Genomic DNA, 27,933 nt, shown 5'->3' with positions numbered 1-27,933 from the left:
TTATAAATGTATACATTTATACTGAAATGCAATTTTTTTTAACTTAAAATATTGTATATTAAGCAGTGTTTTACTGATTTTGTATTTTAATTACTTACGAAAAAAAATGCATAAAATACACTTTGCAAACACAAAAATGGGGGCAAGTCTCTTTGCTTAGTGAACAATGTATGGCTCGTGTGTCAGACTCGATCCCTGCACCTAATCCAGCGACATACCGCTCGCACCATCTGTCCGAAAAATACCATGCGGCATTAATGCGAGTGAAACAGTATGGAGTACAAAACCCCTGCTGTTTCTGCTTAGAATTTCAAAGTCTAACTAGGGCTCTATGATGAACAATAAAACCATTAGCATCTGCATTCAAATCATTATTATTCAGAGCACACCAAAGCTCTTGGCACGGACTGAAAGAGCTTTTAAAAAAGGGCCTGAATCCTTGGCACCCACTGGCAGAAAAAAAAGGGCCACCGGAGGACACTTCTGTTCATGAGACCATCAACAAAATGAGTCTAATTTAGTAAAAGATGATTGCAAATAGATCCGGTGCTCACCTGTGAGCAGGCCGCATTTCCAGCGCCAGCATCTCCTGCAGCGTGAGCTCCTTCAGTCTGTGTCACAGGATCATGCTTCACCTGAAGATCCAAGAGAAGAGGAATATGAGACACAGCAGGTTAAACTGAGCAAATCACACCTGCAATGCTCTGGAAGTCACAGGTGGACACAGAGCCTCTCTGGCTATAGGGGACGGATATCCTGTGTAATCAGCTCAGTGAAGTGTGGATAGAGATACAGAGCGAGGCTAAGTCTTCAGATACAGGACAGCAGCTGCAACCGCATCAGGCTCTTCCTGACCTACATTGGTTTCTCTTTCAGCCGGTGGGATTATGGCAACAGAAGGGGAGGAAATGCAAAAGTGTCCGATGGGATTTATCAACTCTGAGCATGTCACAGAACATGCATACTGAAAAAACTGTTTTACTATACAAAATACCTAGACTTGCTGTAGCACAGCAGAATATTGCACTAGCAATGGCCTTTTTTATTTAGTTTTTTATAGTTATAAACGTATAATTTTAATGCCGCATAAAATATTTCTCTTCTTTTGCTCAGAATATTGTATGTTAAGGTAAGGGAAAACTCGGTTTAATTGTATCAATGAATATGTATTATAATGAAACATCTTGTAATCTTTAAATAATTACAGATAAAATATCTGTTTCTTATTATTTGGTTTATTTATGTGGCTACAAGTAAATTGTGCTTTCTTACTGTAGGTATCTTAAATTTTGTGCTTATAGCCAATGAACTATAATAATAATAATAATAATAATAATAATAATAATAATAATAATAAGTACTAAATAGGTACTAAATTATAATTTATTCATTTTTAATGTAACTTTTATTAGTTTTTATATTAAGTTTTTATATATATATATATATATATATATATATATATATATATATATATATATATATATATATATATATATATAATTTTTTTATTATTATTATTAGTTAAGACTTCAACAAAAAAAAAAAAAAGCAATAAATAAAATGTATATCTTGAATGCAATGTGCATAACGCTTTGGAAAAATGTTTCCATGTGAATGTAATGCTCTGTGCATCCTCAAGCTAGGTCACACTAATGTTTTTTGTGCTCAGCCACACAGAACATGATCCATTAGTACAGCATGCTGCTCATTCAATTAAACTTTCATGGCTTCAATGTTTATGCACAGATGCATTTGCTATGCACCATTTCCGTTCGCTTCTTTCGAAGCTCTAAAAGTGGAACATTACAGACTGGGAGAAACACAACAAACACTGATGCGGAGATCCAAATTACAGCCTTTCTAAAGTCAAGGAATTAAATGCACCAAAAAGGAACAAACACTTGCATTATCTGACCACAAATTTCCTTAGTGACAAGAAATGATTAAACTAGATTTCACAAAAGGACTTTCCGTTGTTCATGTGGACACAAATAGATCAAAGGATTAGCTTAGTCCAAAAATAAATATTTGCTAGAAATGTGCTCATTTTCAGGTCACACCTGATGTGGATGAGTTTGTTTCTTCATCAGATTTGGAGAAATGTAGCATTGCATCAGTGTCTCTACAGTGAATGGGTGCCGTCAGAATGAGAGTCTGATAAAAACATCCCAATAATCCACAGCACTCCAGTCCATCAGTGAACATCTGGAGACGACAAAAGCTGAAACAAATCCATCAAGACGTTTTAAATCAAACCATCACTTCTAGCCAAAATGCTAATTCATAATCCATAATAACACTTCCTCCATAAAGCGTTCCGGTGTTAATCAGGAGAGATATATGCAAAGATCAAACACCGTCTACAAGCCAAAATGACTCGAAAACAAATCTGTGGCTGGATTTTGATATGACAGATCACAGGAGAAGGACTTTTTCACTGGACGAAGCCTTATTATGGATTATGAAGTTGTATTTTAGCAGGAAGTAATGGTTTGAAGTTAAAAACGTCTTAATGCTGGATGTGTTTCAGCTTTTGTCTTCTCCAGATGTTCACTGATGGACTCTCATTCTGACGGCACCCATTCACTGCAGAGCAAGTGATGCAATGCTACATTTCTCCAAATCTGATAAAGAAACAAACTCATCTACAACTCTGATTGCCTGTGGGTGAACACATTTTCAGCAAACTCTCATTTTTGGGTGAACAACTCCTTCAATTCATAAGAAATTGTACTAACTGCTTCTAATCTTGAGTCTGAAATTCAATCACGACTTTATAACAGACCGCAGAATAGTCCAGTACCTCTGCGTCGGCTGGCTGGGCCTGTAAACGTGTCCGAATCCTCAGCATGTCTTTTTCTATCTGCTGTATCCGAGCGACGCGGCCCTGAGGACACATGATGCAAACCTCATCACTGAAGTTCCAGTTTCAGTCAAGTCTCTCAGTTTCAGCATCTCAGCCCACCTGCGCTCGCTTCTCCATGTCCTGACACGAGCCCAGCTGCTCCTCCATCGCGGCTCTGATCTGTCGGGCTTCGTACTCCAGCTGCCTGCGCGTCATATCGGTCTGAAGAGAAAACTACAGCAGCAGAAGAAGAAGTGTGAAGATACAGAGATCAAGCAGTGAATCTGATGCAGTGAACGCCGCATGCATACCGTACATCCTTACATTCTCAGTCAGCGGGAGACTGTCGATCCTTTTGGTGAGGTTTTGTAACTGAGCATAATACCAGTCTTTCTCCTTCTCCTCCTTCTCAAGTTCTGCCATCAACAGAGACCTAATAAAAGCACAAATCATTATGAATTTTTTGAATCTCTGAATTTGTACAGCGGTATAGATTCGAAAAACATTTTCTCCATAGAAAAAGTTATTTTTATTGATAAACGTAGACTTTTTTTATTTTTATGTTTTTAATGTCTTCTGCACATTAGGTGTATTTATTTAATTTGATTAAAAATATGGTATAAAACTGTAAAATTGTGAAATATTATTACCATTTAGAATAACTGTTTTCTATGTGGATATCTATTAACGTGTAATTTATTTCTGTGATGCTCCGCTGTATTTTCAGCATCATTCCTCCAGTCTTCAGTGTCACATGATCCTCAGAAATCATAATAATATGATGATTTACTGCTCAAGAAACATTTCTGAGTATTAATCAATGTTGAAAACAGTTGTGCCGCACCATATTTTTGTGGGAAACTGTGATGAATTTTACTTTTCAGGATTATTTAATGAATAGAAAGTACAAAAGAGCAGCGTAAAATTGAAATAGACTGTAATTCTATTTCAAATTAATGCTGCTTTTTTGAAAAGTGACCGTAGAGACATTTTGACTTTTGACCATTTTAATGCATTCTTGCTCAATAAAAACCCGAATTGTATAGTGTATATCTCAGAATATATTTTGCACTGAACTTGCACATTTGACCATAGTAGCTAGCCCCTGTAGGAGCTTTAGAAGAACCCTTTAGTTGACCTGCTTAAAGAGATCTAATCAGTCATGTGATGCTCCGAATGATCCCTTGTCGCTCACCGTTCCTTCTCCAGCTCCTCCAGGTACCCAGCGATGTCTCGACCCCCGCCGGTCGCTCCTCTCCTGGGGAAGGAGCTCATGGGGCTCGGGCTGGGGCTGCTGTCGGCCGAGTGGGTCGAACTGGACCCCTGCAGAGACGTCTTGGACCTCAACTTCACGCCAGAGAAACTGCTGGGGTCAAGACTCATTTCTGCAGGACAGAACGGAAGATGACGGGGATCACAGAACGGCCATATGTAACATAAGTTGTGTTGCATTGGTGTGTAAGACACATTTTATAATTACATCTACATGTAAATAATACATTATAAACATGCATTTCAGTTACTCTTACATTACGACATATATTTTTTAAACCATGACTAAATATTTTTGAAATCATGACTATAATGTCATAAAATTTAAAAAGATACAATAAAAAAACACAACATAATAGAGAGTAAAATTATTTAAAAAAATATTAGTGCTGTCAAATGTTTATTCACGATTAATTGTATCCAAAAAAAAAAAAAAAAATTGTTTACATTAATATTTGAGCGTGGACGGAGTATATTTATTCGTATATATAAATACAAAACATGCTTGTATATATTTGAAAAACATATTTAGATATATTAAATATATGTAATATAATAATATAAATGTATACACGGAATTTTTTTATACATTTAAATGCTTTTACATGTAAATATACACTGTATGTGTGTGTATGTATTTTATCTATATATAATGTAAAAAAAAACTTCTGGATGTGATTTATTGCCATTAATTGTTCGATAACACTAAAAATAAATATATTTTGATATATTTATATATGTAATATAATAATTTAAATGTTTATACATGTCATTTTTTTAAAAATATATACTGTATGTGTGTGTATTTATTTATTCTTAATAAATAAACAGTACTATATATATAAATAAAAAAAATATATATATATATATATATATATATATATATATATAAACAAAATGTATTATTTTGGATGTGATTTATCGCGATTAATTGTTTGACAAAAAAAAATAAAATACAACAATAGTAAGTGAAAAAAATTATATATTATATATTTATATAAAATAAAAACACTATACAATATAAAATAAAATATTGAAAATGAATGGTATTCAGAACAGGAACGCAAAATAAGTAAGAAACAAACAAATCATAGTGACATTGATTATAAAGTTTATTATAAACGCTAACTCTAGGCTTGTGTATTTCAAGCAAAAAATGTGTGAAATGCACTATACAAATAGACTTGGGCTCATGTTTTTCTCTCATTTGACACAAATCTGCAGGTTTGCATGCCTGACATCAATTGCATTACATAAGATCACTTTGCTTCTCTTATATTCTGAAAAATACAGTACATTTAGGAGTTTTTACATCATATTCAGCTGCCTTGCTGTCTTCTGACTACATAGAGCTTCTGAGGCAGAATCCGAAATGAAACGCCACAAGTGAGCGATCTGGAACGCCTATGTAGGCAGCAACCACACAAATAGCACTTGATTCTGATGGGGTTTGACATTACCTTGTTGCTAAGCTAATGACAAGCATATGCCATGAATAAAAATACACAGCACACACAAACACCGGGTGAAAACTGAACCAAAGCAAGTTATTATCTAAAACCGTTTGCTTTTGGAACGCACCTATGATGTCTTTTACATGCATTGGTCATGCATTTTTGTTCTGTCTGTGGAAAGCATTTTCTTGATTCATGTGAAAAAAAATAAAAATAAAAATAAAAAAATTATATATATATATATATATATATATATATATATATATATATATATATATATATATATATATATATTCCAAAATCCTGTCTATCTTTGTAAAAAAAAAAAAAAAAACTTTAAATATGTCAACAAAATTATACAAGATTTTTAACCAGGCTTTATCCAATGTTTACATTCCTGATCTGGAAATGCACACAAATTAGTGCATAATTAATAACATGATACATCACTTGGATATTTCTACATTTCCGAAAAAAAATAGAAAATGTTAAAATATATACAATATGTACAAATAAACAAATATAATATAAAAATACATAACCCTGCATTTCGAAGATGCTTGTTTTACAAACAAGGCCCAGTTTGACGACGGATTTGCGTATCGTTTATTTCTTAAGGATGATGCAATCCCAAGGAAAAAGAGTCACGATCGTGTGTTGGAACCGCAGGCGGTGAGTAAAACTGCTTCAAATATCTCTGCCTCCTTGTTAGTGCGTCCCCTCCCATCGGAGACCCGGGTTCGAGCCCCCCTCGGTGCGAGTCGTTGCTGCTGCTGCTCTCCTTCAGTTTCAGCCTCTGGATCTGATTCTGGATCATAAATAAACGGCTGAATCTGACTGTTAGCCATGGTGTGTTTTGGTTGGTTTTGTCCTCAGGTAATGTCACAGTTTCCACATGCTCTCAACGCAAAAGCCTACTGGCGCTCGTGATTCTTTAGCTCCGCCCACACGTCACGCCTCCAGCCGCTCGTGTTTTTCCGGGAAAAATCGGTACAGACTATCTTTCTCTTATGAATATAATAAAACTAAAGACTTTTTGGATTTATGAAGGATGCAGTACTACTCTATAGGTACTCAAGATTAACAGGAGATTGAGTGAAAACGAGCATTTCACCCCCCCTTTAATGTAGTTATAATCAACTTGGAAGAATACAGCGATTAGTTGAAATGTTTCCCCCTATTGACTAAAAAAATCTTTGTAGGTTTCTTACTAAGCTTTATAATAGATCGAGATTAAAATGAAAATATGCATTGCTCACATGAATACTGAACAAGTCATCGGTCCTCACCTTTAATTCTTTCCAAAAAATCAATCTGTCCTTGTGAATCTACGGAGTCCTCTTCAATACTTCCTTGTAGCTGCTTCAAAACCTCCTGAAAGAGAAACAGACATTGTTCTTTCCTCGCTCAAACACTGAAAACACACTATCTGTGTGTGTGGCGGCTTCAGAAGCCTTCGTTAGATAATATAACATGATGCACGGAAGGAACCGGAAAAAAAGCATGAGAGATTTCCAGCTCCCACCACATGTAAGAAGACTTCTTCAGCCTCTGGGTAAAACAGAGCTGATAAAGAGAAGAAAACTTGCATCAAAGAGCTTCGAGGTGCTTTGAAGACGTGTTTCAGAGACATAAACAGCTTTGAAGCTGTAAAGATGCACCTGCTGCCTCTTTATGGCCGTGTTTGTGCATGATCCGGCCGTGATAACACCTTGATTTCTCTCCGATTTCAACTAGTTTTTTTTTTTTTTTTTTTTTTGATGTAGGCAAGAAAATCAGTATTTGCTGCTCAACCGAATTTCAGCGGCTCGCATCGTAAAACACAGTATTACGCCGCACTACAGAGCAAATCTGGAGACACATTTGGAGATTAAATGATTTCCAGACTCTTACATAACTAGATTTTTGCTTTTTAAGAAAAAGATGCATGAACGAATGAAGCAATTGACTTCACACTGACTTTAATACTTCAAGGTATAGTTCACCCAATAATTTGCTTTAAATTTACTCGCTCTTGGGTCATCCGATTTTTTTTTTCTTTAGTGGAACAGTAAAGAAGATTTTTTAGTTGAAATCGTGGTTCTTGGTGATTCGTAGACTATAAGTCAATGGCTACCAGATCTTTGAGAGTCAAGCATCGCAAAATTAATAATACCCATGGCTCCTGATGCTAAATTTGAGGTTTTATGAAGTGAAATTATCACATGTCCAAGAAACTGAACGTTATTTACAACATTATTACCTGTAATCAAGAGCCTTAGGAAAACTCTCAAATACGATTATTTTTCCGTGAACTGATTCTTTCGGAAAGTTCATTTTAATGAACTGGTTCAAATAAACAATTCACAAGTTCGTTTACAATCACTCGATGATGTATATGCAATTATATTATCACAGTATCCAATAATGGTGTCAAACATGGATGTTTAACATCTCTAAAGCATAAACGCGTCTTTATCTACTCATCTTTTACATAAACCACGGCAAATCATAAAACGACTCATCGGTCTTCGGTCTGTGTCAGACTGGTTCGTCTAGTTCACTAAAAATAATCAGTTCAAAAGTAAGATTCATTTGTAAACGGGACGTAACTCAATTTACACAAAGGCTCTGGATCAAAGCTAATAATTCTGCAAATAATGTTTAGTTTCTTGCACAGACTGATCGTTTCGCTTCATAAGACTTCATAATATATTTTCAGGAGCCACTGGGATTAATTTTGTGTTGTCTATAGAGGCTTTTTTGACTCTTAAAGCGTCGGTAGCCATTAGCTTTCATTTTATGAACGCAAAAACGTCTTTTAGTTCTACTGAAGACAAAAGTCACTTACATCTTGGATGTCTTGAAGGTTGAGTAAACAGCAAAGACTTGTTTTTGGGGTGAACTATCCCTTTAATGTTAAAGGTTTAATCAAATTGCACAGATGATGTTTGATTAACAGTAGTTTAAGTCATCCTGAAGCATATATACCAGCATATTAACACCAAAGAACTCACCGTTGAGATTTGTTGAGAGTCCTTTTAAGGTTTCATAACACAAACCCTTGATGAAGCCAGAATGGTCCCAAAACCATACCAAATACCAGACATTCACCGCGCTCATTTCATCACTGGGAGTTCTCCAGTGTGTTTGGAAGCCAAAAAATCCCAAACAATGTGACTGCCTTTCAGGAAGCGGCTACCTCCCCCCTCATCCCATCCCGGAGACCCAAAGCCTCATGGAGAACACAGATGCTTCCCCATTCATCTCACAGGACCACCCTTCCCAAACGGCCTGGGGTCACCGAATCCACAGCCCACTGGACACACTGGAGGTGTCCAGAAGAGAGAGTCAGGCATGAGCTCGCCATTTAGCTTCCCTTATTCTGTCTGTAAAGAGTCGTCATGTTTTCTCCCGAGGGAGCGTAACGTCACACCGAGACATCTCAGGAAACAACAGCTTCATTATAACTGAGGGTCATATGATTACATGACTCTCTCTGCTCGTTTAAAACAACGTGAAACTGAACGACCTCGGTTTATGTTCTTAAGAGATGTGTCTGGTCTTATTGGGCTAGATTCTTTTCCCATTTAAAACTGTAAATACAATAAAAAAATTAAAATACAAGATAACGAAATAAAATATAATTATATGAATAAAAAAATATATTAATATTAATGGAAGAATAAATAAAAAAGCATAATATAATATTAAAGCAAAATATAATTATAAACATTAGAAAATAAATAAATACAAAAATCAAATGTATAAAAAATTATATATAACATAATACATTATGTAAAATAAAAGACAACATTAAATGAAATAAAATTTTATTATGAATTAAAAAGATAAAAATGTATAATATATTAATAAATAAAAATGGTCATTATACAAAAAAAAGTGGAATTATGTGCAATTCTTTTTAAGTGTTAAAAATAAGGTTTACAATTAAAATAAAAAATAAAATAAATTGAAGGAAAATGTATAATATAAATTAAATAAAATTAATAAATGTTATAAATTATAATAAAAAATAAACAATAATATAATCTTAAATAGTCTAATATAATTATATAAATAAAACTTAAACAATTCTAAACTGAAATCATTTTAGTATACAAAATTAGGAATAAAACTTGATTTAATATTATACAATTATATAATAAATAAAATAATATAATACAACTATGCTACATTTAAAAGAAAAATATTAGAATAAAAATTGCATATAAAAAAACCAAAACAAAAATAATAATTATTATAAAATATTATTACACAAAATTAAATATAAAACAAAAATACAAAATAGACAATATAAACAATATAATAATAAAATAATTATACATTTAACAATAAAAAAACCTAATAAAATTTTCACTAGACCTTTGTGACTTCCCAAACACCACCAATCAATATTATAAAATATATTATGTAAGTTAACAGCATTGGGATTTCTGATCCATGTTTTAAAAGGTCTAGTCTTCTAATATAACAAAAGAGATTAACGGAGATCCCCAAATAACCTTTATGAGAGTAGATTACAGCTATAATAACATTTTCAACAGGCAAAACCACATTCAATCTCCTAATGCGCTGCTGAGGCTATAGTGTTAGTCCTAGTTTCGCTCTTAGAGTCAATGTCCGAAGGAATCGGGTTACTGTGATGCAGATGCCCTTGGTACAATATTAGAGTCATCCACCCCCTCATGTGTGGACACTTCAAAATGTCATCCTATCCTCCCAGTAATGGAAATCAATGCTCCTATGCGGCATCTCTGATTCCCATCTAGTGTGCGTTTATCTGACCTGGAGTCAGACGAGACCCGTGGGTTATGTGAAGAAATCTAATTATTATGTTCTCCATCAACTTTTGAGAGAAATAAACAAGAGTATGTGATGCACTGAATCATTTTTATTCAATCTAAAATGAAAATGAACCTAAAGTTTAATAATCAACTAAATAAATAGTCAAATGTATTTAATAAAACACTAGACACTAAAAGCATTTTTTTTACATTAAACGTTAAAAGTAGCTGTAATTTAAACTTGTTTTCGTGGCACATTTATTCAAATATACATTATAAAATTATTGAATATGAAGAAATGGTTCAGTAAAAATATAAAAAATAAAATTTTCGTTGAAATTTTTTTTTTTTATCAAATTTTTTGGTTGCCAATATCAATAGTTTTTATTAATATTTTTCATTAGATTTTTAGATTTATATAGTTGATATATTTTTATATTTTATGGTTTCTTTTTAATTTTAGTTGAAGCTATTTAGTTTATTTTATTATAATGTCCATATAGTTTTTTGTTATACATTTTTACTTCACTTTTAAGAAAATTATAAAAGCCTTGTCAAATAGCATAGTTTATATATAAAACATTTTCATGCAACACACTTATATATATACACTTTTATATTTAGTGAACTATAATAATCCCTGGCTGACAACTGGGAGCATCACTACTAAGAACTGACCTAACAATGATGTTGAAGAAGAACATTATACACCTAAACCTACAAAATACTTTAGAGATCAAGAAGAAAACAAGTTCTGGACAGAAGAGGCCAGGTCTACGCAGATCTACGCTGCACTTGTCTGGGCAAGGTGTAAATCCAGCAGAGATGTTTTAAGAGAGGATTACAGCAGTCTGAGTCATTCTGACATCTATATGATGTGTACATCATTATTAGAAGTTACTGAGCTCATCCTTAGAGAACGTGAACCACACAGCACACACCAACATGACCAGATGATGGAGGATTTGTGTCATAATTCAGGAGCATGAAGAGAAATGAATGTGAAACAGAGCGACACACCTTCAGTGACTCACTGAACCGACGGCACAGTGACATCAGCTCCAAATGGAAATGACTAGAAGCAGGTGCAATGGGATAAAGAAACAAGCCATGAATGCTTTCCTTTCTTTGTAGTTCATGTGAAACTACTTTCTGCAGTATATAGTATGTGTACTTTGCACAGGATGCAATTGTCTGTACGCATAGAAAGGGCTTGACCACACAAATTTTCCAAAATTAAAAACGTTTCTGAGAAATTAGGGGTTAAAAAGCTGGGACTTATAATATTTAAACTGACTGCAATTTAAAATTGGATTAAAAAACATTCAAGGTTTGCTGTGTTTATTTGTAGTGCTGCACAAAATACATTTAATAATAATTTGGCCAAAATAATAACAACAACAAATAATAGTAATATAATAATATGACTTTACCAGTACTGAATAAATACTAAATATTATATAAATATCATGCAATATAAAACAGTTAAATAATAGTATTATAAACTATATTATTTTTTACATTGCAACTCATAAATTACTATATAAAACTTTTATACTATAAAAGTACAATACTAAACTTACTATAGTACTGCACAATTTGACCAAGATATTATTATTATTTATAATATTACTTTATTAACACTAAATCCAAATATAAAATTACACAATATAAATATTGCTAATAATACAAAAAAATTACTAAACAAATATTTCCCTGTAAAATGTATTTAAAAAATATAAAATGTATTTTTACATTACATCTCAGAAATTACAATATAAATATTTTTATATTACAAAATTTAAATATTAAACAACACATTTCAGGTTTGTTGTGCTTATTTGTAGGAATGCAAAATAATATTTATTAGTACTTAGAACAAATTTAGTTATATTGGTATTCATTAGTACTAAATAAAATGAAATATTTATAAAAAAATTAATTTATATAATAAAAGTATTTAAAAAATACAATAATTTTATTTTATATTACAATTTTAAACTTAAAAAAAATGAGAAATACAATGCGTTAGACTTGATATGCTAATTACTGCATGATAAATCAGCTATAATTACACTCAACCTTGATCATAATTTGATTAGACAGCAAAAAAAAATAAAAAATACAAAAAACTTATTGTGACAGTCGCTTTGCACTTTACTAGACATCATTTTCACGTCTGCTAACCAAGCATGACAATTTAAGCAACCTGGAAATCAGAAACATGTTTTTCCATCTCTGAAAACCCAAACGACTCTTCATGCTGCTAAATCTTGCATTGCTCGTGTGTTAATTAACCAAAACAGCTAAACTCAGCTAAAGTGGTTTGTTGTATGCTTGGCGTTTGTTTTCTGCCTGCAGATGTTTGTTTCAGCCGGCCGGAGGGGAAGGGAAGCGACTGCATTCATCCAACGAACAAAGACAGGAAGGGAGCTTCTCTAAATTAAACCGCAAGTATCTCGCAGGCTGGGAAACGGAGGGGGCCTCGAACACTTCCATGAGAAACAGGAAAATGGCTATGATGCTGGAAAACCGTGAGCGAGTAGATCATGTGAATACTAATGTAAGCGTTTTAGGGCATTTCTGATGCTCTTTTCTGTGCCACTGCAACACTGAAGCAGCGATACCTCGGACAGAGACGCAGTGGTTTAGTGCTGCAGGTTTAAACAGCAAGATAAGACGCTTAACGTTCACGTTCAAGTTTCAAGTTTGGAAATGCCAAATAAAAGCCAGTGGAAGATTTTTACCGCAAATCATGAAGTCACGCGATGACATCATCAAATTGCGATTGGTTCATGTAGTGTAGTGAATACCGATTATCGGCCGATACCGATCTCCAGCCGATACCGATCTCCAGCCGATCGACTGGAGCATCCCTAGTGCATATATACGTGCATTATTTTTAAAATAAGTGTTTTATTTTGTATATACACGTATTATAAGCATTATAACATTTATATTAAACAGCGGTTTTACAGGAAAGGTGATATGGCGCTATATGTATACGAGGCTTTAAATGATCCTCCGAATTTAGATCTAGCTATATTGTGTTTATTATAAATAACCAATTTTTTTTTAAAGTAGCATCACTCTTTTTAGGCATTTAGGCTCTCCATGCACAGCACAAGAGCCTAACAGGCTGTTGATAATCATTAGTGTTTTATCGATTAGTTGTTGCAGTCCTAGAAATCGCAGCATCTAATAACTGGAAGACAGCATGTGAGCTCAAGCCTCCGCAGCATGCCACAGATAAAAACACACCAGACAAATCCAGCTACTCATTAAGCGCTTTAAACACTATGATTACGTCTAGGGATGGCATAACCGCTGGCATCAGGGCGTTCTGGATGTGCCCAATATCAGATCATCCTGATGAAAAAGGGCTACATCCAAAAGCTGTTACATAAGACAAACATAAACAGCGATATCACTTCCTGAGACCCGACGCAGGCAAATAAGATTTCACTCTATTCAAGAAGCAAACGGATGCCTACTTTTAGAAACTAAGCATTTAGAGTTCAGAGAGCGGCTTTGGCATGAGGCATCTGGAGTCGGGATGACAAGTTGGGATCTGGAGAGCTGGGTCCTTTCTTGGACATTAAATTAATGCATGCAGAAGTCAACATTTAAAGGCAACATGAAATCAAAAGGGATCATATTTACTTAGCTGACATTCCTGGTCTCTATTAACTTATGAGTGCACATTATTCTGAAAAACGAGTGCAAGTTTTTGTAATATTTCAATTGTGAACAAGTTTAGGGCTGCACAATGAATTGAATTTATGATTTCTGCTTCGCTTGATTAAGCATTATTATCTGTGATATTTGCCTGCTGGTTAATTATCTGAAAGCATTTCATTTTTAAATGGCATTAACAAGTAGTGCTCGACCGATATATTGCCAAGGCCGATATATCGGCCGATATTTGGCATTTTTCAAATATCGGCATCGGCCAATAAGTTTTTCTGCTTTGGCTGATGTGTTCAAGGCGGGACTTTTATTTTGACGGCGCATCTAAGTGCACACAGCGTTCACATTCTCCTTGTTCGCTGTCGTAGTTAACAGTTCTGTTTAATACAGATAGAAGGCTGTCTAATAATCAGAAAGAACATTTAAAGAAAATAATGTATACAGAAAGTATTACATATTCATGTGTGCTGTATGTAAAATAAGTGTTACTCTAGCTTTATTTGGAAATATGATTCCCAGTGCAGAATACCGAGTGCCCTGTTGGTTACAGTGCTTACTTCCTTTTTAATTATATTTTTTTATAATTGTTTTTTATATTTTTTTATAATTTTATATTTGTGAAAAATACTTTGTCATCCAAAGCACAAGTATGTTTATTTTACAAATGTATTTTTTAATTCATTGTCGAATGATTTCAAATTTCATAAAAATTTATGAACATTTTGTAAAAAATTATATCTGCTTTACATCGGCTCCCGCTTTCCAAGATATCAGAATCAGCTGTCAACAAAACAATATGGGTCAACCACTATTAACAAGCCTCCAAAAGCTTTCATAGTTGTGGCTGCCAGATGTCCAGAGTTTAAATCCACCATAAAATTATACATTTTCCATCCAGAGGTTTACTTAATCTTCCCAATCTGGCAACAATGCACGCTTTCTCTACATTAAGTAAAACACTGAAAACACTGCTTAGCAATCTTTACTGAGGTATTCTGCTCAAATAAATGAAAACAGCATGTTCCATTATTGTGCATTATTGTAAGTTCTTCCAAACCTGAATGAGTTTCTATCAACTTTTGAATACAAAAGAAATAATTTGAAGAATGTTGGTAACCAAACAGTTGCTGGTAGCCATTGATTTCCAATAGTATGGGGTAAAAATAATATGGAAGTCAATGAGGATATTCAACTTTTTGGTTACAAACATTCTTCAATTTTGGGGTGGACGTTCGCTTTAAGGCTATTGTTACTACAATTATTGTTAATACAATAATTAGCCTTAGTTATGGAAAATATTTATGACTATTTATCTGAAACAGAAGCATGCTCGTGAACCAATCACTTCCCTGTAGATAGTTTATTGCACATTAAGAAAGTAAAACGTTGACTGAGAACGGTTCAGTAAAGCATACAGCAATGCTATTAAACATCAAAAACCATCTCTGATCTGTTCACGGTTAAAATAAACACCTTTACTGCTCTTACATCCTTTCCTCGCCATCATATTCACTGAACCAACCAAAAAAAGCCTCTCTTCTCCCTTAAGGGCTTCACCATGTATGAGCACATGGAGAGAAAATCATCTTCCGCTTCAAAGATTCCTGCTCAGCAACACCAATCTCACATCTTCAGAGCGACATAAATTCCCTTCAAGAGACGTTCAGACGTGTTAAACAGCACGAGATGTGACAGCGACCCGTTTCAGCCCAAAATATCGCCACATATCTTTCTCCTGAACTCGTTTGAACCTCATCTTGAAATCGGGCAGGCAATCCGTGCTGACAGTCTCGCTCTAAAACTTGCACATTAGCCAACTTCTAATGTCTCAGCATGTTCATTTTGGGCCTTGAGTTCTTTCAAAAACCCTTTTCTGTCTTCCCTCCCGAGACTGCCAGGTCACATCCAGTTTCTTAATGCACACCTAGCAGGCTGCCGCTTCCACTTCAAAAGCCCGACTCAAAGAAGTGCCTGCGAATACTGCCTTTGGTGTCGGGAGCTGAGAGAAGAAAGGGCACTTAGTGGGAAATCAGTGGCGGAGGATGACATTTTTAGTCTTGAAAGCATGCAACATTAAAAGAGAGCCCAACTGTACAGCGTTTGGATGACAAAATGAGGCACTGAAGCTTTTAAATAAAAACCTTTTGAGGATGAACACAAATTGACTAAAGGTAGGAGGAAAACGGTCTAGTGATTTTTCAGATTAGCCGCGTTTCCACCGCAGGAACTTTACCCAGGAACTAGGGACTTTGGCCTGGTACTTGGTGTGTTTCCACCGCAGGAACCAGGAACTAAATAAAGTTCCGGGTAAAAAAATGCCCCTCAGAAAGTCCCTGCTGGCGAGGTGGTACTTTTTCAAAGTTCCGGAACTTTCGGGGGCGGGACTCTGGTGCTAAACATCCTGATTGGTTGAGTTCACGCAGCATTGGTTGAGTTCAACCACCATTTATTCGGATCAACATTTTCAAAATATTACTGTTATTGTGTCATGAAATGTAATTTTAAAAGTATTTCAGGCAAGAATGTAGTTGTTTAAAACTCAAATCTGTGGTTTATTTATAAAGACAGCGCCTATTTAAAAATGTGTTTCGCCGATCTCTGCGACGGTGAGCTCCACGCAATCAGCGGGAGCTCAGTCCTCATGTATCCGCCGAGAAGCAGCCTCAGCTTGGATAGACCTTCTGATATGTGCCGCTGGCTCTGATGTCTCTTTAGTGGTTAAACATAAAATATAATTCAGCTGCGGGGTAAATCTAACAGGTTTTCTTTGGTCTCTATTCAATTTATCTATATGTTAAAATGAAAATAAAAAAGGCAAATTTATATAATATTTCGTTTCATTGTAATGGCTGTATATATACACATATCCCTGAACTAAGTACATTTCTGCAGCTGTTAATATGCTTAAATGAAAACCAAAGGAGGCAGTGGTATTTGATATCCTATTTCGTTTTATTGTAAATATACAGAGAGGACAATTACAGGATTCGCGTCGTCGCTGACATCACACTCCCGAGTCGAATGCACGAAGTCAGAACTAACTACCGATGATGCACGTCAAAAATCAGCATACCTTTTTTTTTTTTTTTAAATCAGCGGTACTTTGTATTGAGAAACGCGCAGACCTACGTCACCAGTCTATTTGCCTAATCTACCCGGTACTTTACACCGTGGTGGAAACGCAGAAAGCAACAGGTCTGGGGGGAAAAAAGTTCCTGGGAAAAAAAGTTCCTCGTACAAATGTTCCGGGTAATATCGGTGGAAACGCGGCAATTGTTGTAGACAGGGCCTAAAGTGCACCAAATGTTGAATATATAAAACAACGTTACTCGCCAGTTGACCGGTTATTTTAATAATTCTAACAATAAATGAAAAGTGATATGATTTAGCGCGATTATCAAAATTGGAAAGAATGCACCACATTATGTAAATTTATTAAACATCGGTTCATGTTAGTACAGATAATAATTTAAATATCGGTTGTAAACAAAAGAGAAACATTTCAAAGGAGAAGTTTCCCGGCAAAATAAAATAAAAGCTCTATGGTCTAACATTTTAAATCGAAGCAAAACAACGGTAAATTAGTATTTTAATCATACTGTCTTTTAATATAAATTAATAATAGTAGTTATTATTATTATTATTATTATTATATATTATAGTTTAATGTTATTATTTAAGATTATAGTTATTTTAGATATATTTAGTTTAAATAATATTATAAATCTATATATATACATTTTTATTTATTAAAAGTATTATTTTAATGCAATACTGTGGTTCAATATTGTTATAGTGATTTTTATTGATATTTTTTTTATTTGTACATAAAGTAATAATAATAAATCATTAAAATAACATTTAAATGTGTTTTTCCCAATTTGTTCTGCCTGTTTTCTTTATGGAACGATGCACATATGCAGCTTTATAGATTAAAAAAAAATAATAATAAAAAAAAAAATAATATATATATATATATATATATATATATATATATATATATATATATATATATATATATATATATATATATATATATATATAAAGACAGAAAAGGGTTTTTGAAAGAACTCAAGGCCAAAAAAAACCCTGTAACAAGCATCTGAGCTGTTCCTATCATCTTACAGTCATCTTTTGTGGCAAACACAAGCACAAGATCTTTTCATGTGTTATTCGACGACATGAAATATATCAATAATTCCATATATACTTGTCTTGAAAATTAACAAGTGGCTTAATTAAAATTAGAATTAAATAATTAAAATTTAATTAATTACAATTCATTAAAATTAGACTCCAGAGACTGGACAACGGAGGTTGTTAAAAATCATTTATATTTATGTTTATGCAAAGGAACCAGGGTGATGCTAACTTACAGGTTGGCCTATTAAAATATACCATCACTGTGATGCTCTTTGAGTCAAGAAGCAGTAGGTTAACAGAGCTGGATTTTCAAGAATACAATTAGGCTGCTGTACCTTCATATTCGACGCCTCGGTCTCCAGTTTGTTGAGGTGGTTTGAGTTGTCCTCGAGCTCTTGTCTCAGGTTGGAGTTCTCCATCTTCAACGCCTCCACTTGCTTCAGCAGCTGATCATACGATGCTGCAGCCATCTTGGACTATCTCTTGACCTACAACATCCAAGAAGAGAGGAACGATCACGTGCAGTTCAGAGTGATGCTCGATTAAAACGGCTGAGGCCAAAATACAGACAGATGCACAAGGTTTATTCCTAGCAACATGCAGTGAAAAGAATTAAGTGCAAATTCAAAACATGATAAGAGGGTCAGGCTCGAGGGTTTCCTCTTGCATTGCTCTTTAAAAGCCAATTATGAGTGAGCATCATCTTCCCGAACTCTGATATCTGCCATATACTCAATGACCAGGTCACGACACTGACCAAGAACACAATAACACGCGAGCCTCACGTTGTGTGGATGGATGGCAGAGCCCATGCCGCTGGCCATTTTTACCCACGCACGCAGTGAGTCCAGTCAAGCAAACCATTCGGAGAGGAAAAGTGATGTGAATCAAGAGCATGGAGCTGCGGTTATGAAGCTCCTATTCTTATCTCCATCCTGAAGTGAAGGCCTGATCAACCAAGTGGAAAAATCTATCAGCACATCACCACTAAATCACCACTGACATGCTAAAGATCAACAGCTAACCCCGTTCAGCATGACTCTAGATTTCTGTAACTGCATTTTAATGCATGCAATTGGGAAAAATATATATTTTAGCATTTTCTGAAGAACCTGTTTTCTGGTCCAGCAGGTGCCAATTGTGAGTCTGATCACTTGGTAAATTAAAAGCACATCTCTCCTCAACAACACACTAGATTTGAGGAATCATTCCCAAGTGCTGCGAGACGATGCACAATTATTAGACCTCAATACTTAAGAGGCAAATGAGCAATGCAACTATGTGCGTTTGCCTTAAAAAACATCGTTTTGTTTTTCTGCCAAAATAACTATATGCAAATGATGCAAAGTGTTGCAACATTATCAAAATAAAGACTTTCTAGGCAAAACATGCAATGGTAAAAAGAACATATTGCATGAATAGGAAAAAACAACATCGAACTTTAACACTTATGAGCAATGCAATTATGTGCATTTTCCATTCAAAAACTAGTTTTCTGGCTAAATACCAAATTATTGGCAACTCAGCATTAGTAATATCAATGGAAAGTTATGTAAAATATTGCAGCTATCAAAATACAGATTTTCTAGCAGAATGAAGTAGGGAAAAACATAGAATGAAGATATTGCATGCATGCAAAAAAAAAAAAAGAAGTGACAATGCAACTGTGCGCATTTTCCATCAGTTTCTTCCAAAATAAAAATTGCATAGGGAAAAAAATATCAAAACGAAATGTGACTGCATGTTGTGAGCATTGCACAACATGCACAATAAACTGAATTCCTTCCATTCCACTTGATTATTAACCTGGTTTTATATTAACCCACGCCAACAGTCTACATTACAAGCAGCTCGTCAAAGTGTCAGGGCTAATTACAGCTGTGTCCAATCAATGGGACTCCTCTATGGATCCTGCCACTGTTTCCAGGGCATCCACAGACATTAGGACGCAGAATTATCAACTAAAATGTAGAGATTCCTATTTGTCCGTGTATAACAGATTGGTCAGATTTCTGAAAGACATTAAATGCAGGAAATTCTGACAAAAATCTAGAACTTGAATGCCAAAAATTCAACCCAAAACCTCTGTGGTTTGCAAAGCACACATAATTACAAGAAGAGCTTGCCTTTATAAAGCAACATGAGTAATTAACCAGCATGGATGCATATGATTTAATGCGCGCTTCAGGAACAGAAATCTGCTGACACACATCTGGTGACACACATTTTGTGAATAAACAAACGCCATTCAAGGAGAAATTTATGCATATGATGATGCATTTTATGCTTACAAATATTAATCTTGCCGAGTGCAGCTTCGCAATTGATAATGCAATTAATAATATATATAAAAACCTCTCGCTGGCATGCAGACAGAGCAAAATGGTCGACATCTATTCAGCAAAAATGCTCGAGGTATGAGACGGAACCAAAAGGAAACTGGGAGGAGTGAAAAGAAGAAAGACTCATTAATATTTCAACAATTTCTTCAAAAAATACGATTGTGTGCGCCTTCACACGTCTGCATTATTTCCCAACAGCAATCGTCATCCAAATGTCCACCGTGCATGCATTTATTCACCAGCGGTGCAGTGTTGTGCATGCAACGCTTATGATGCATTAAAGCATCACCTCTTCTAAAATTCCCTGCAGTCAAGATGCCCTTCCCTCCACGCACAAAGACACGGTGACCGACGACATCCCGGTCTCACATGCACCATCTAACCAAGCCAAAATGGTGTTTTGCACCAACAACTCCAGCATTAAACATCTGCTTAATTCACTAAAAGGGCATTTCTTGCAAAAGCCCCACCATCTTGACGGGAGCAATTGCTGCTTACATTTAGAGAGGAATCCATGTGCACCGCTATAAATAATCAGCCTGCTCGTGCATCTGTCCTCTCGCAGCACAAAAGAGGCTTTTTAAGCGTCCCGACGGTAAAGCATGAATCCCAATCGATGCACATCCCCCCACACCCTCTCAATAACCAGCCATCAAAACAAAAGGCTTATCGGCACCGCCTTGCTGTACCGCACAAGCGTGCTATTATTGCCTGCCATCCGCGCTGAATCGCTGGAACAGTAGATGACGCATCTGCACGCTTGCATGGAGAGATCAGGGCGTTAAACAGAGACTTACCCCATTCTGCACCAGTGACAGCCTCCATCCCAGCAACCCATCTACTGTGTCAGTTGCCGGAGAGCATCCAGCCAGCCCTGAGTCACATGGGCGAGGGCTCGGCCAATCAGAAGGCAGCCAGCCCAGGCCGGTGTTGGTGCAGTGGCTGATGGTGGCTGGCCAGATTTCTGCCCCACTGTACATCTGCTTCCCCTGAATGGCTTTAAAAGCTCTCGCCCCGGGCTTACGGGGTGCTGGAGATGCAGAGATGGGTCACAACAGCTGAAGGTCACAAGACCAGATTTACAATAACCGGGTCAATTTTTTTTCAGCCTAATTACGGAGCATATAGAAGATGTATGTTGTAAAGTTTAAATGGACCAACATCTGAAAAACCATTAAACAACAACAAAAAAAAGAGCAAGGTGATATGTACAAACAAGCCTCATTCATAAGATATGATGTCTGACACTGCATGCATATTTAGGTTCTTAAACAATAACTTTAATAATAATTTTATATGCATTTAATATTTGCATGCAATTAATAATTTAATAATGGTATATCATAAGTATTTGCAATGTCCGAAGAAATTTAATTAAGTTAAATTATTAAATTGTAATTTTTTTATGCATAATCGAGTAATTAATTACATTTTTATTTTTAATGAATTACATTTAATTTTAATACAATTAATTAATGTTCATTTTTTTAATGATAAAATTTTTATTTATAATGTTATAACTTTTTTTATTATAACATCTAATTTTAAAATGATAATTTACCTTTATAAATAATAAATTAATTAGTTATTTTCAATCTTTTAGACTTCTAAATGCCTTCTTCCAATTATTACATTTTCCATGCAAGGTACACAAGTAAATACACATATAACATTATATGCAATGCAATTATGCATTTAATTACAATATACAATTGATAATTATATTGCATACAATAATTTGCCGTGTTTGGCATTTAATTATTAAAGGGAATTTAGAACGTATAATACAAAATAAAAAATTGAAGTTAATCAAGTTACAAATTAAAAAAGTTAACATTTTAATTGTATAATTATGAATTACATTTAATAATTACCACGTGCATTTTACATTTACTCATATAATACTTTTATCCAATTTCCAAACCGACTTCCAAATGCCATTACAGAACAAAAACAATTCGTCCAATTTTTACATTTTCCATACAAGAAATGCACAAGTATACAGCGTTTCTATAATCTAAGCAAAGCCTAATCTATCCAACCACATTTCAAAAGTGCATTTACGTACTAAAAACCCACATTTTAAAGACACAGTGTCTGACATTTCACATGATATACATGATTTTTACGTTTGATTTCCACCGAGATTTGTTCTGCTTGCGACGCCATTTGTATTTTCACAGCCAAAACAAAATGGGTTTCGTAAAACCCTCTAGTACACTATTAAACATCAGCTGCATACATCATGTCCAAATTCAGCGTATACAATAAACAAAAGTGCATCAATCTTAAACAAATAACATTTCTCGGTCCATAATCCGTACTATTCGCTCAGAGCGCCATTACTGTCCATTACTGTGCGTTTACTGCTACTGTACAACTTTATCATTGCAATTACAGTCTCAGGAGCTCCTGAATAAGCCTTTGTGAATAATAAATCACGCTCTATAAGTGGCTGTGATTTGCGTTCTCAAACTGAGGCGGTGAATAGAAAACACGGACGGAGGGCTTTCTCTGAATCCGCTGGAAGTGTTGGTTTTTTCTCATGTAAATGAGCTTTGGGTCTTTGAGAGCTGAAAAATGGACATTGGCAGAGACTCTTGTTGGTCAGTCCTCTCTTGTGGAGCAATTCAATGGGAAACCGTCCGCACTTTTTCTTACTTGTGTGGGAAAACATTTTAAATAGAAAAGGAAAGACTCGTGTTTTGTGCCTTTTAGAAAAAAAAAACGTCAATCTATAATTTCCGTCTGTAAGAATCGCTGCTCATTTAGAGCCAATGAAGCGCACAACATATAGGATATAAACGTGATTGCACAACTATTTCAATATGTGTTTGACCAAATCCACAGACAATGCTCACAAAAATAACACATGAAGCTATCGGTAAATATACCCCAAACCGACCAAATCTAGATTAAATATTAATGAGGTTTTGTTACGTTCGTGCACATGAAAAGTAGCTTTAACTAACCTACTTTTGCCCAATTAAACCTCCATACGAATCCAGAAGAACATTAATAAAAGTTTTCAGTTCAGTTTTAGGAGAGAAGACGTTCCTCCAGATTCATCTCAGAGGAAATGCGAACGCAAACTTAAAGGAACAGTCCATCACAAATTTAAATTCTGTCGTTATTTATTAATATGTACTTTATTTATTACACAGGGTTTCTGTAGGTTTTATAAAGGTACATTTAAAACTTTAAGCCACTTTTTAAGACCAAGTAAAGAAAATGTAAGAAATAAATTGAATGTCAATATGGCCTCGAAATGTAAATGTCTTGTATTCAACTTCCAACAGATCTCAATTACCTTTTAATTTAATTAAAACAAAACAAAAAAAGTCTAAATATTATTTAATTAAGATATATTTACGTAAGATAAGAAGTCTTAATTTATTAGAAATCGATTTTAAAAAAATGAGTTTGATGAAAAATACAAATAATATAATTTTAAATAATAAAAAAAAAAAAGTTGACACCCCATGGACAAAAATGTGTTCTTAAATTAAGAATAAACTCAATTTTGTTCGATTTTTCAGAAAACTAGATTAGATCACGAGCAAATTCATCTTGTTTTAAGGATGTTTGTTTAGATATTTGTATTAAAAAAACAAAACATACAGAGGAAAACATTCATTCTGTGCACTGCTTATAAGATTTAATGCCATGACCTTTTCATTTAATTTCTGATTAAATTTTAGGCCAAAATTTGTGGAAGGACGAATAAAGACTTCTTAAGACCATGGAACACAAATGAACATTTTTTCAATCAAATACTGCTCACTCTGTCTTTTCCATACAAAATACAATAAATAAGAAAGTTTTCAAATAAAAAAATAAATAAACCAGCAACAGAACGCAAAACCATACAATATTCATAACAATTCTGAAAAATCCAACACCAAATATCATAGCAAATTAAACTGACATTAATTAGTAATATCAAAACTGCTTGAATAGTTGGTGATTAGTTATAACGTCACTGATTTCTCATGATAGATCTTAAAAGTTAATGTGTTACTATGGTATTTTATTTAGCCTAGAAATACAAAATATATAATATATTCAATAGATATAAATATACATTAAACTATTAAAAAAAGTATATAATTAATGTAAAAAAAAATTACAAAAACAATAATTATATATATATATATATATATATATATATATATATATAAATAAAATATAACTAAATATAAAAAATAAAACTATAATTTAAATAATAATACAAATTATTGCTTGAATATCATTGAAAATTATAAAAATAAATTATTAGAGAAAAAGGAGATAATGTTTGAGTGGAGTATATAGTTAACTATATAAATTGTAAGTTTTTAAACAGTTTAGAGTAGTAAATACATGATATATGTGTGACATTCGCACTGACATGATTTTATTCAATATTAATGGATGAGTGATCATTTCACAGCTGTTCTATAAACTCTTATTTACACATAAACAGACACTTACTCAGGCTTTAACTTGAGAAAACACTACTTGTTTTAAGAGCACACCATTTATAAACTTAATCAAAGCGTTATTAACAGAAATGTGTGTGTATTAACGCCTAAGTTATCTGAGATTGTGTTGTTTATATAAACACTAGTGAAGCTATTTAAAGTCTTACCTGCACAAACATTCGTCCTCTTACACTGAATAACTCCACTTTATCGCCCAAGCCGGAATAACTCCCGGGGATTCATATTGTTGGAGCTCAATAAACGGATATTTCTCGGGTTGTTGATGGTATCATGGGTTTGTTTGGAACTTTGTCTTCTTTTGTGTGAGCGATTTTCTGCTCTGTAGCTTTAGTCCCCGCTACGCTTCGCCATATTGTTAGGATCTGCGCATGCGCAGTGAGCTTCCTGCTCGAAGCGACACCATGCGGCAGGAGACAGAATTGCTTTATACTCTTTTTTTAAAAATCATAATGTATTTTATCATAAATTATTTATTTAAGATTTTTAAACAATTTGAATTTAAAATTGATTGAAGTATATTATTCACCATTATTTAATATTTAACATTATTTATATACATCTTATAATTAATTATTTTTTTTTGTAAATAATTAATAGAGTTCCCACAGTTTTTTATAGTGTCATTTGGAAAGTAGAAATTAAAATGGAGCAACAATAGATTTTAATAGAGTATTTTGAACAGAATTCAGTGATATATAGAAGAGGTTTAGATATTTAATAGCAACGTTTCATACATTTATGTTACTCACACCAAGTTAAGAAGAACATAATGTATTTTATTATAAATTATTTATTAAGATTCAAATTTTTTAAACTATTTTAAAATTAAAATATTTGAATTTAATTTTGAATTTAATGGATTCAATTATATTATTTAATTTTTAACATTATTTATATAAATCCTATAATTAATTATTTTTTCATAAATAACTAATAGAGTTTTCATAGATTATTATAATGTATTTTGGACAGAATAGAGCAACAATAGACTTTATGAAAGTGTTTTAAATGTTGAATAGAATTCAGTGATGTATTAAATTTTTTTTAGATATTTAGTAGCTTTTTTAGATAATATTCAAAACATGTATATTGGTCACACCAACTTTGGAAAAACATAATGTATTTTACTATTAATTATTTATTATGATTAAATTGGAATATAATTAACTATTATTTAATGTGTAACATTATTTATATAGATCCTATATTAAATTATTTGATTATAAATAATTAATAGAGTTTGCACAGTTTATTATAGTGCAATCTGAATAGTAGAAATAAGAATGGAGCAACAACAGACTTTATTAAAGTATTATGAATAAAATTCAGTAACTTCTAGAAGATATTCAGATATTTAGTAGCTTTTTATTGGTTCATACATAGCTCCCACCAAGTTAAGAAGAAAATAATATATTTTAATATTAATTATTTGTTCAAGATTTTTTTTTACTTTTTTGAAAACTAATTAAATTATATTATTCACAATTATTTAATATTAAATAAATATATATTTCATTTAAATAATTGTAATTTAATTTAATTTAATTAATAAATTAATAACTTATTATTTAATTTAAATAAATAATATAATAAATAAATAAATAAATAAATAAATACATTTTTTAGAAGAGAGGATGCGCTGAGTTTCCAACAGGTGGCAGGACAGTCTTGCTCATGAGACACTGATGTGTGCGCGTGCTCGAGGGAGGAGTCACACACATGAACAGCTCGAGCTGCTTGGCAACACACAGCATGAATCCAAGTGAAACACGTTCAGTGAATCAGGAGGTTTTGATGGGACGCTCGGATCAGCCCAGCCCTGCACCACCAGCCGAGTCCCCTGCAGACCCGAAACTGAAGTCAAAGCTCGGGGATTCACTTCCAGCCTCGTCATGAGCCTCTCCACATAGACTTCAGACTTCAGATGGGACAGACATCAGGTGCATGAAGCCTCGAGCGGAGAACATGTAACAAAGAGCACAGGAGCCGGGTGATGGATTGGAACATCCCGAGCTCTCCATAAGCTCTTCACTTTCGATCAGGACTCTCTGTGGATCTTCAGTCTAGTTCAAGATGAGTTGTTTCTGTTCAGTCCAGGAGGAGTTTTACTGTGAGGTTCTGCTCCTGGATGAGTCCAAGCTGATTCTAACCACCCAGCACCAGGGAATAAAGGTAAAAGAGGCTTTTTAAAAGAATTATTTCAGTGTATATCCAGATGCTTTTCTTTCACCCACACAAAAGAACAATATAAAGTAATATCATGGTAATCCGATGTGCATCATACTGATTCCTGTGTCTGTATTTCATGCTGTCCACACCCTGAACCCATGAGCTCAGCACACTGTTAACCAGATTACAGTAACCAGATCATCTGGTTAGGCCTAATTATATATAGCCTATAGCTGGCTGAACACAGACTACAGGGGATTTATGTTTTAGGAGGATTGTGTATGTGGATGTGCAGTGCTGTATGTGAAATATTATTGAATATAAAGCAGATATGGTCATTAGACCTATACACTAGCTGAGATGGATCATGGGATTGCTGTAGTTTTGTGGAAATGGTGTGTTCATGGAACGCTTTCAGAACTTTTGCTGATATTCTGGAAAGTTATGAACTTATGTTCTTCCAGTAGCTTTATTAAAATGTGCATTCAAAGTTATCTGGTTTTTAAAAAAGCACAGAAAGGTATATATAAATGTGTATGTAGATTTCTTCCTGAAACATTTTAACTGGACGTTCTAATGTTTTTTTCTTGTTTCGGAACGTTGAGAAAGCATTCAAAAGTAACGTTCACCTAATGTTTTTGAAATGGCTAAATGGAATGTTCCTTGGAAGCTTGTGTACGACCAAGAAAGAATGTTTTAAAACATTTTAAAAACGTATGCATTGCTAAGAACTTCATCTGAACAACT

General features: G+C 33.9%; 2 protein-coding genes across 5 annotated transcripts in view; one reads left to right on the top strand and one right to left on the bottom strand.

Moving 5' to 3' along the window:
- apc (APC regulator of WNT signaling pathway) overlaps positions 1 to 25,378 on the bottom strand; it is a 36,027-nt gene extending 10,649 nt beyond the window's left edge. Inside the window, exons 1-9 of one of the 4 annotated variants that reach the window (XM_026274080.1) lie at positions 25,164 to 25,378; positions 21,331 to 21,563; positions 18,527 to 18,679; positions 6,861 to 6,945; positions 4,041 to 4,230; positions 3,170 to 3,278; positions 2,966 to 3,079; positions 2,804 to 2,887; positions 555 to 635 (exon numbers count right to left, since the gene is read on the bottom strand). In XM_026274080.1, coding sequence (XP_026129865.1) covers positions 555 to 635; positions 2,804 to 2,887; positions 2,966 to 3,079; positions 3,170 to 3,278; positions 4,041 to 4,230; positions 6,861 to 6,945; positions 18,527 to 18,661 — 798 coding nt within the window. In that variant the 5' untranslated portion in view covers positions 18,662 to 18,679; positions 21,331 to 21,563; positions 25,164 to 25,378. Of the gene's footprint in view, positions 1 to 554; positions 636 to 2,803; positions 2,888 to 2,965; positions 3,080 to 3,169; positions 3,279 to 4,040; positions 4,231 to 6,860; positions 6,946 to 8,567; positions 8,983 to 18,526; positions 18,680 to 21,031; positions 21,201 to 21,330; positions 21,564 to 25,163 lie in introns of those variants that run through there. The other 3 variants (XM_026274079.1, XM_026274081.1, XM_026274082.1) reach the window with 3 other exon arrangements.
- Positions 25,379 to 26,706: 1,328 nt separating this feature from the next.
- The window catches only part of epb41l4a (erythrocyte membrane protein band 4.1 like 4A), a 43,465-nt gene continuing 42,238 nt past the window's right edge, over positions 26,707 to 27,933 (top strand). Inside the window, exon 1 of the mRNA XM_026274088.1 lies at positions 26,707 to 27,189. Within this exon, the coding sequence (XP_026129873.1) occupies positions 27,091 to 27,189 (99 nt within the window). The 5' untranslated portion in view covers positions 26,707 to 27,090. The remainder of the gene's footprint in view (positions 27,190 to 27,933) is intronic.

The sequence above is a fragment of the Carassius auratus genome, chromosome 10 (assembly GCF_003368295.1).
Source record: "Carassius auratus strain Wakin chromosome 10, ASM336829v1, whole genome shotgun sequence".
NCBI lineage: Eukaryota > Metazoa > Chordata > Actinopteri > Cypriniformes > Cyprinidae > Carassius > Carassius auratus.
Note: the sequence above shows the minus strand (reverse complement) of the source record. Positions and strands in the feature narration are given on the sequence as shown.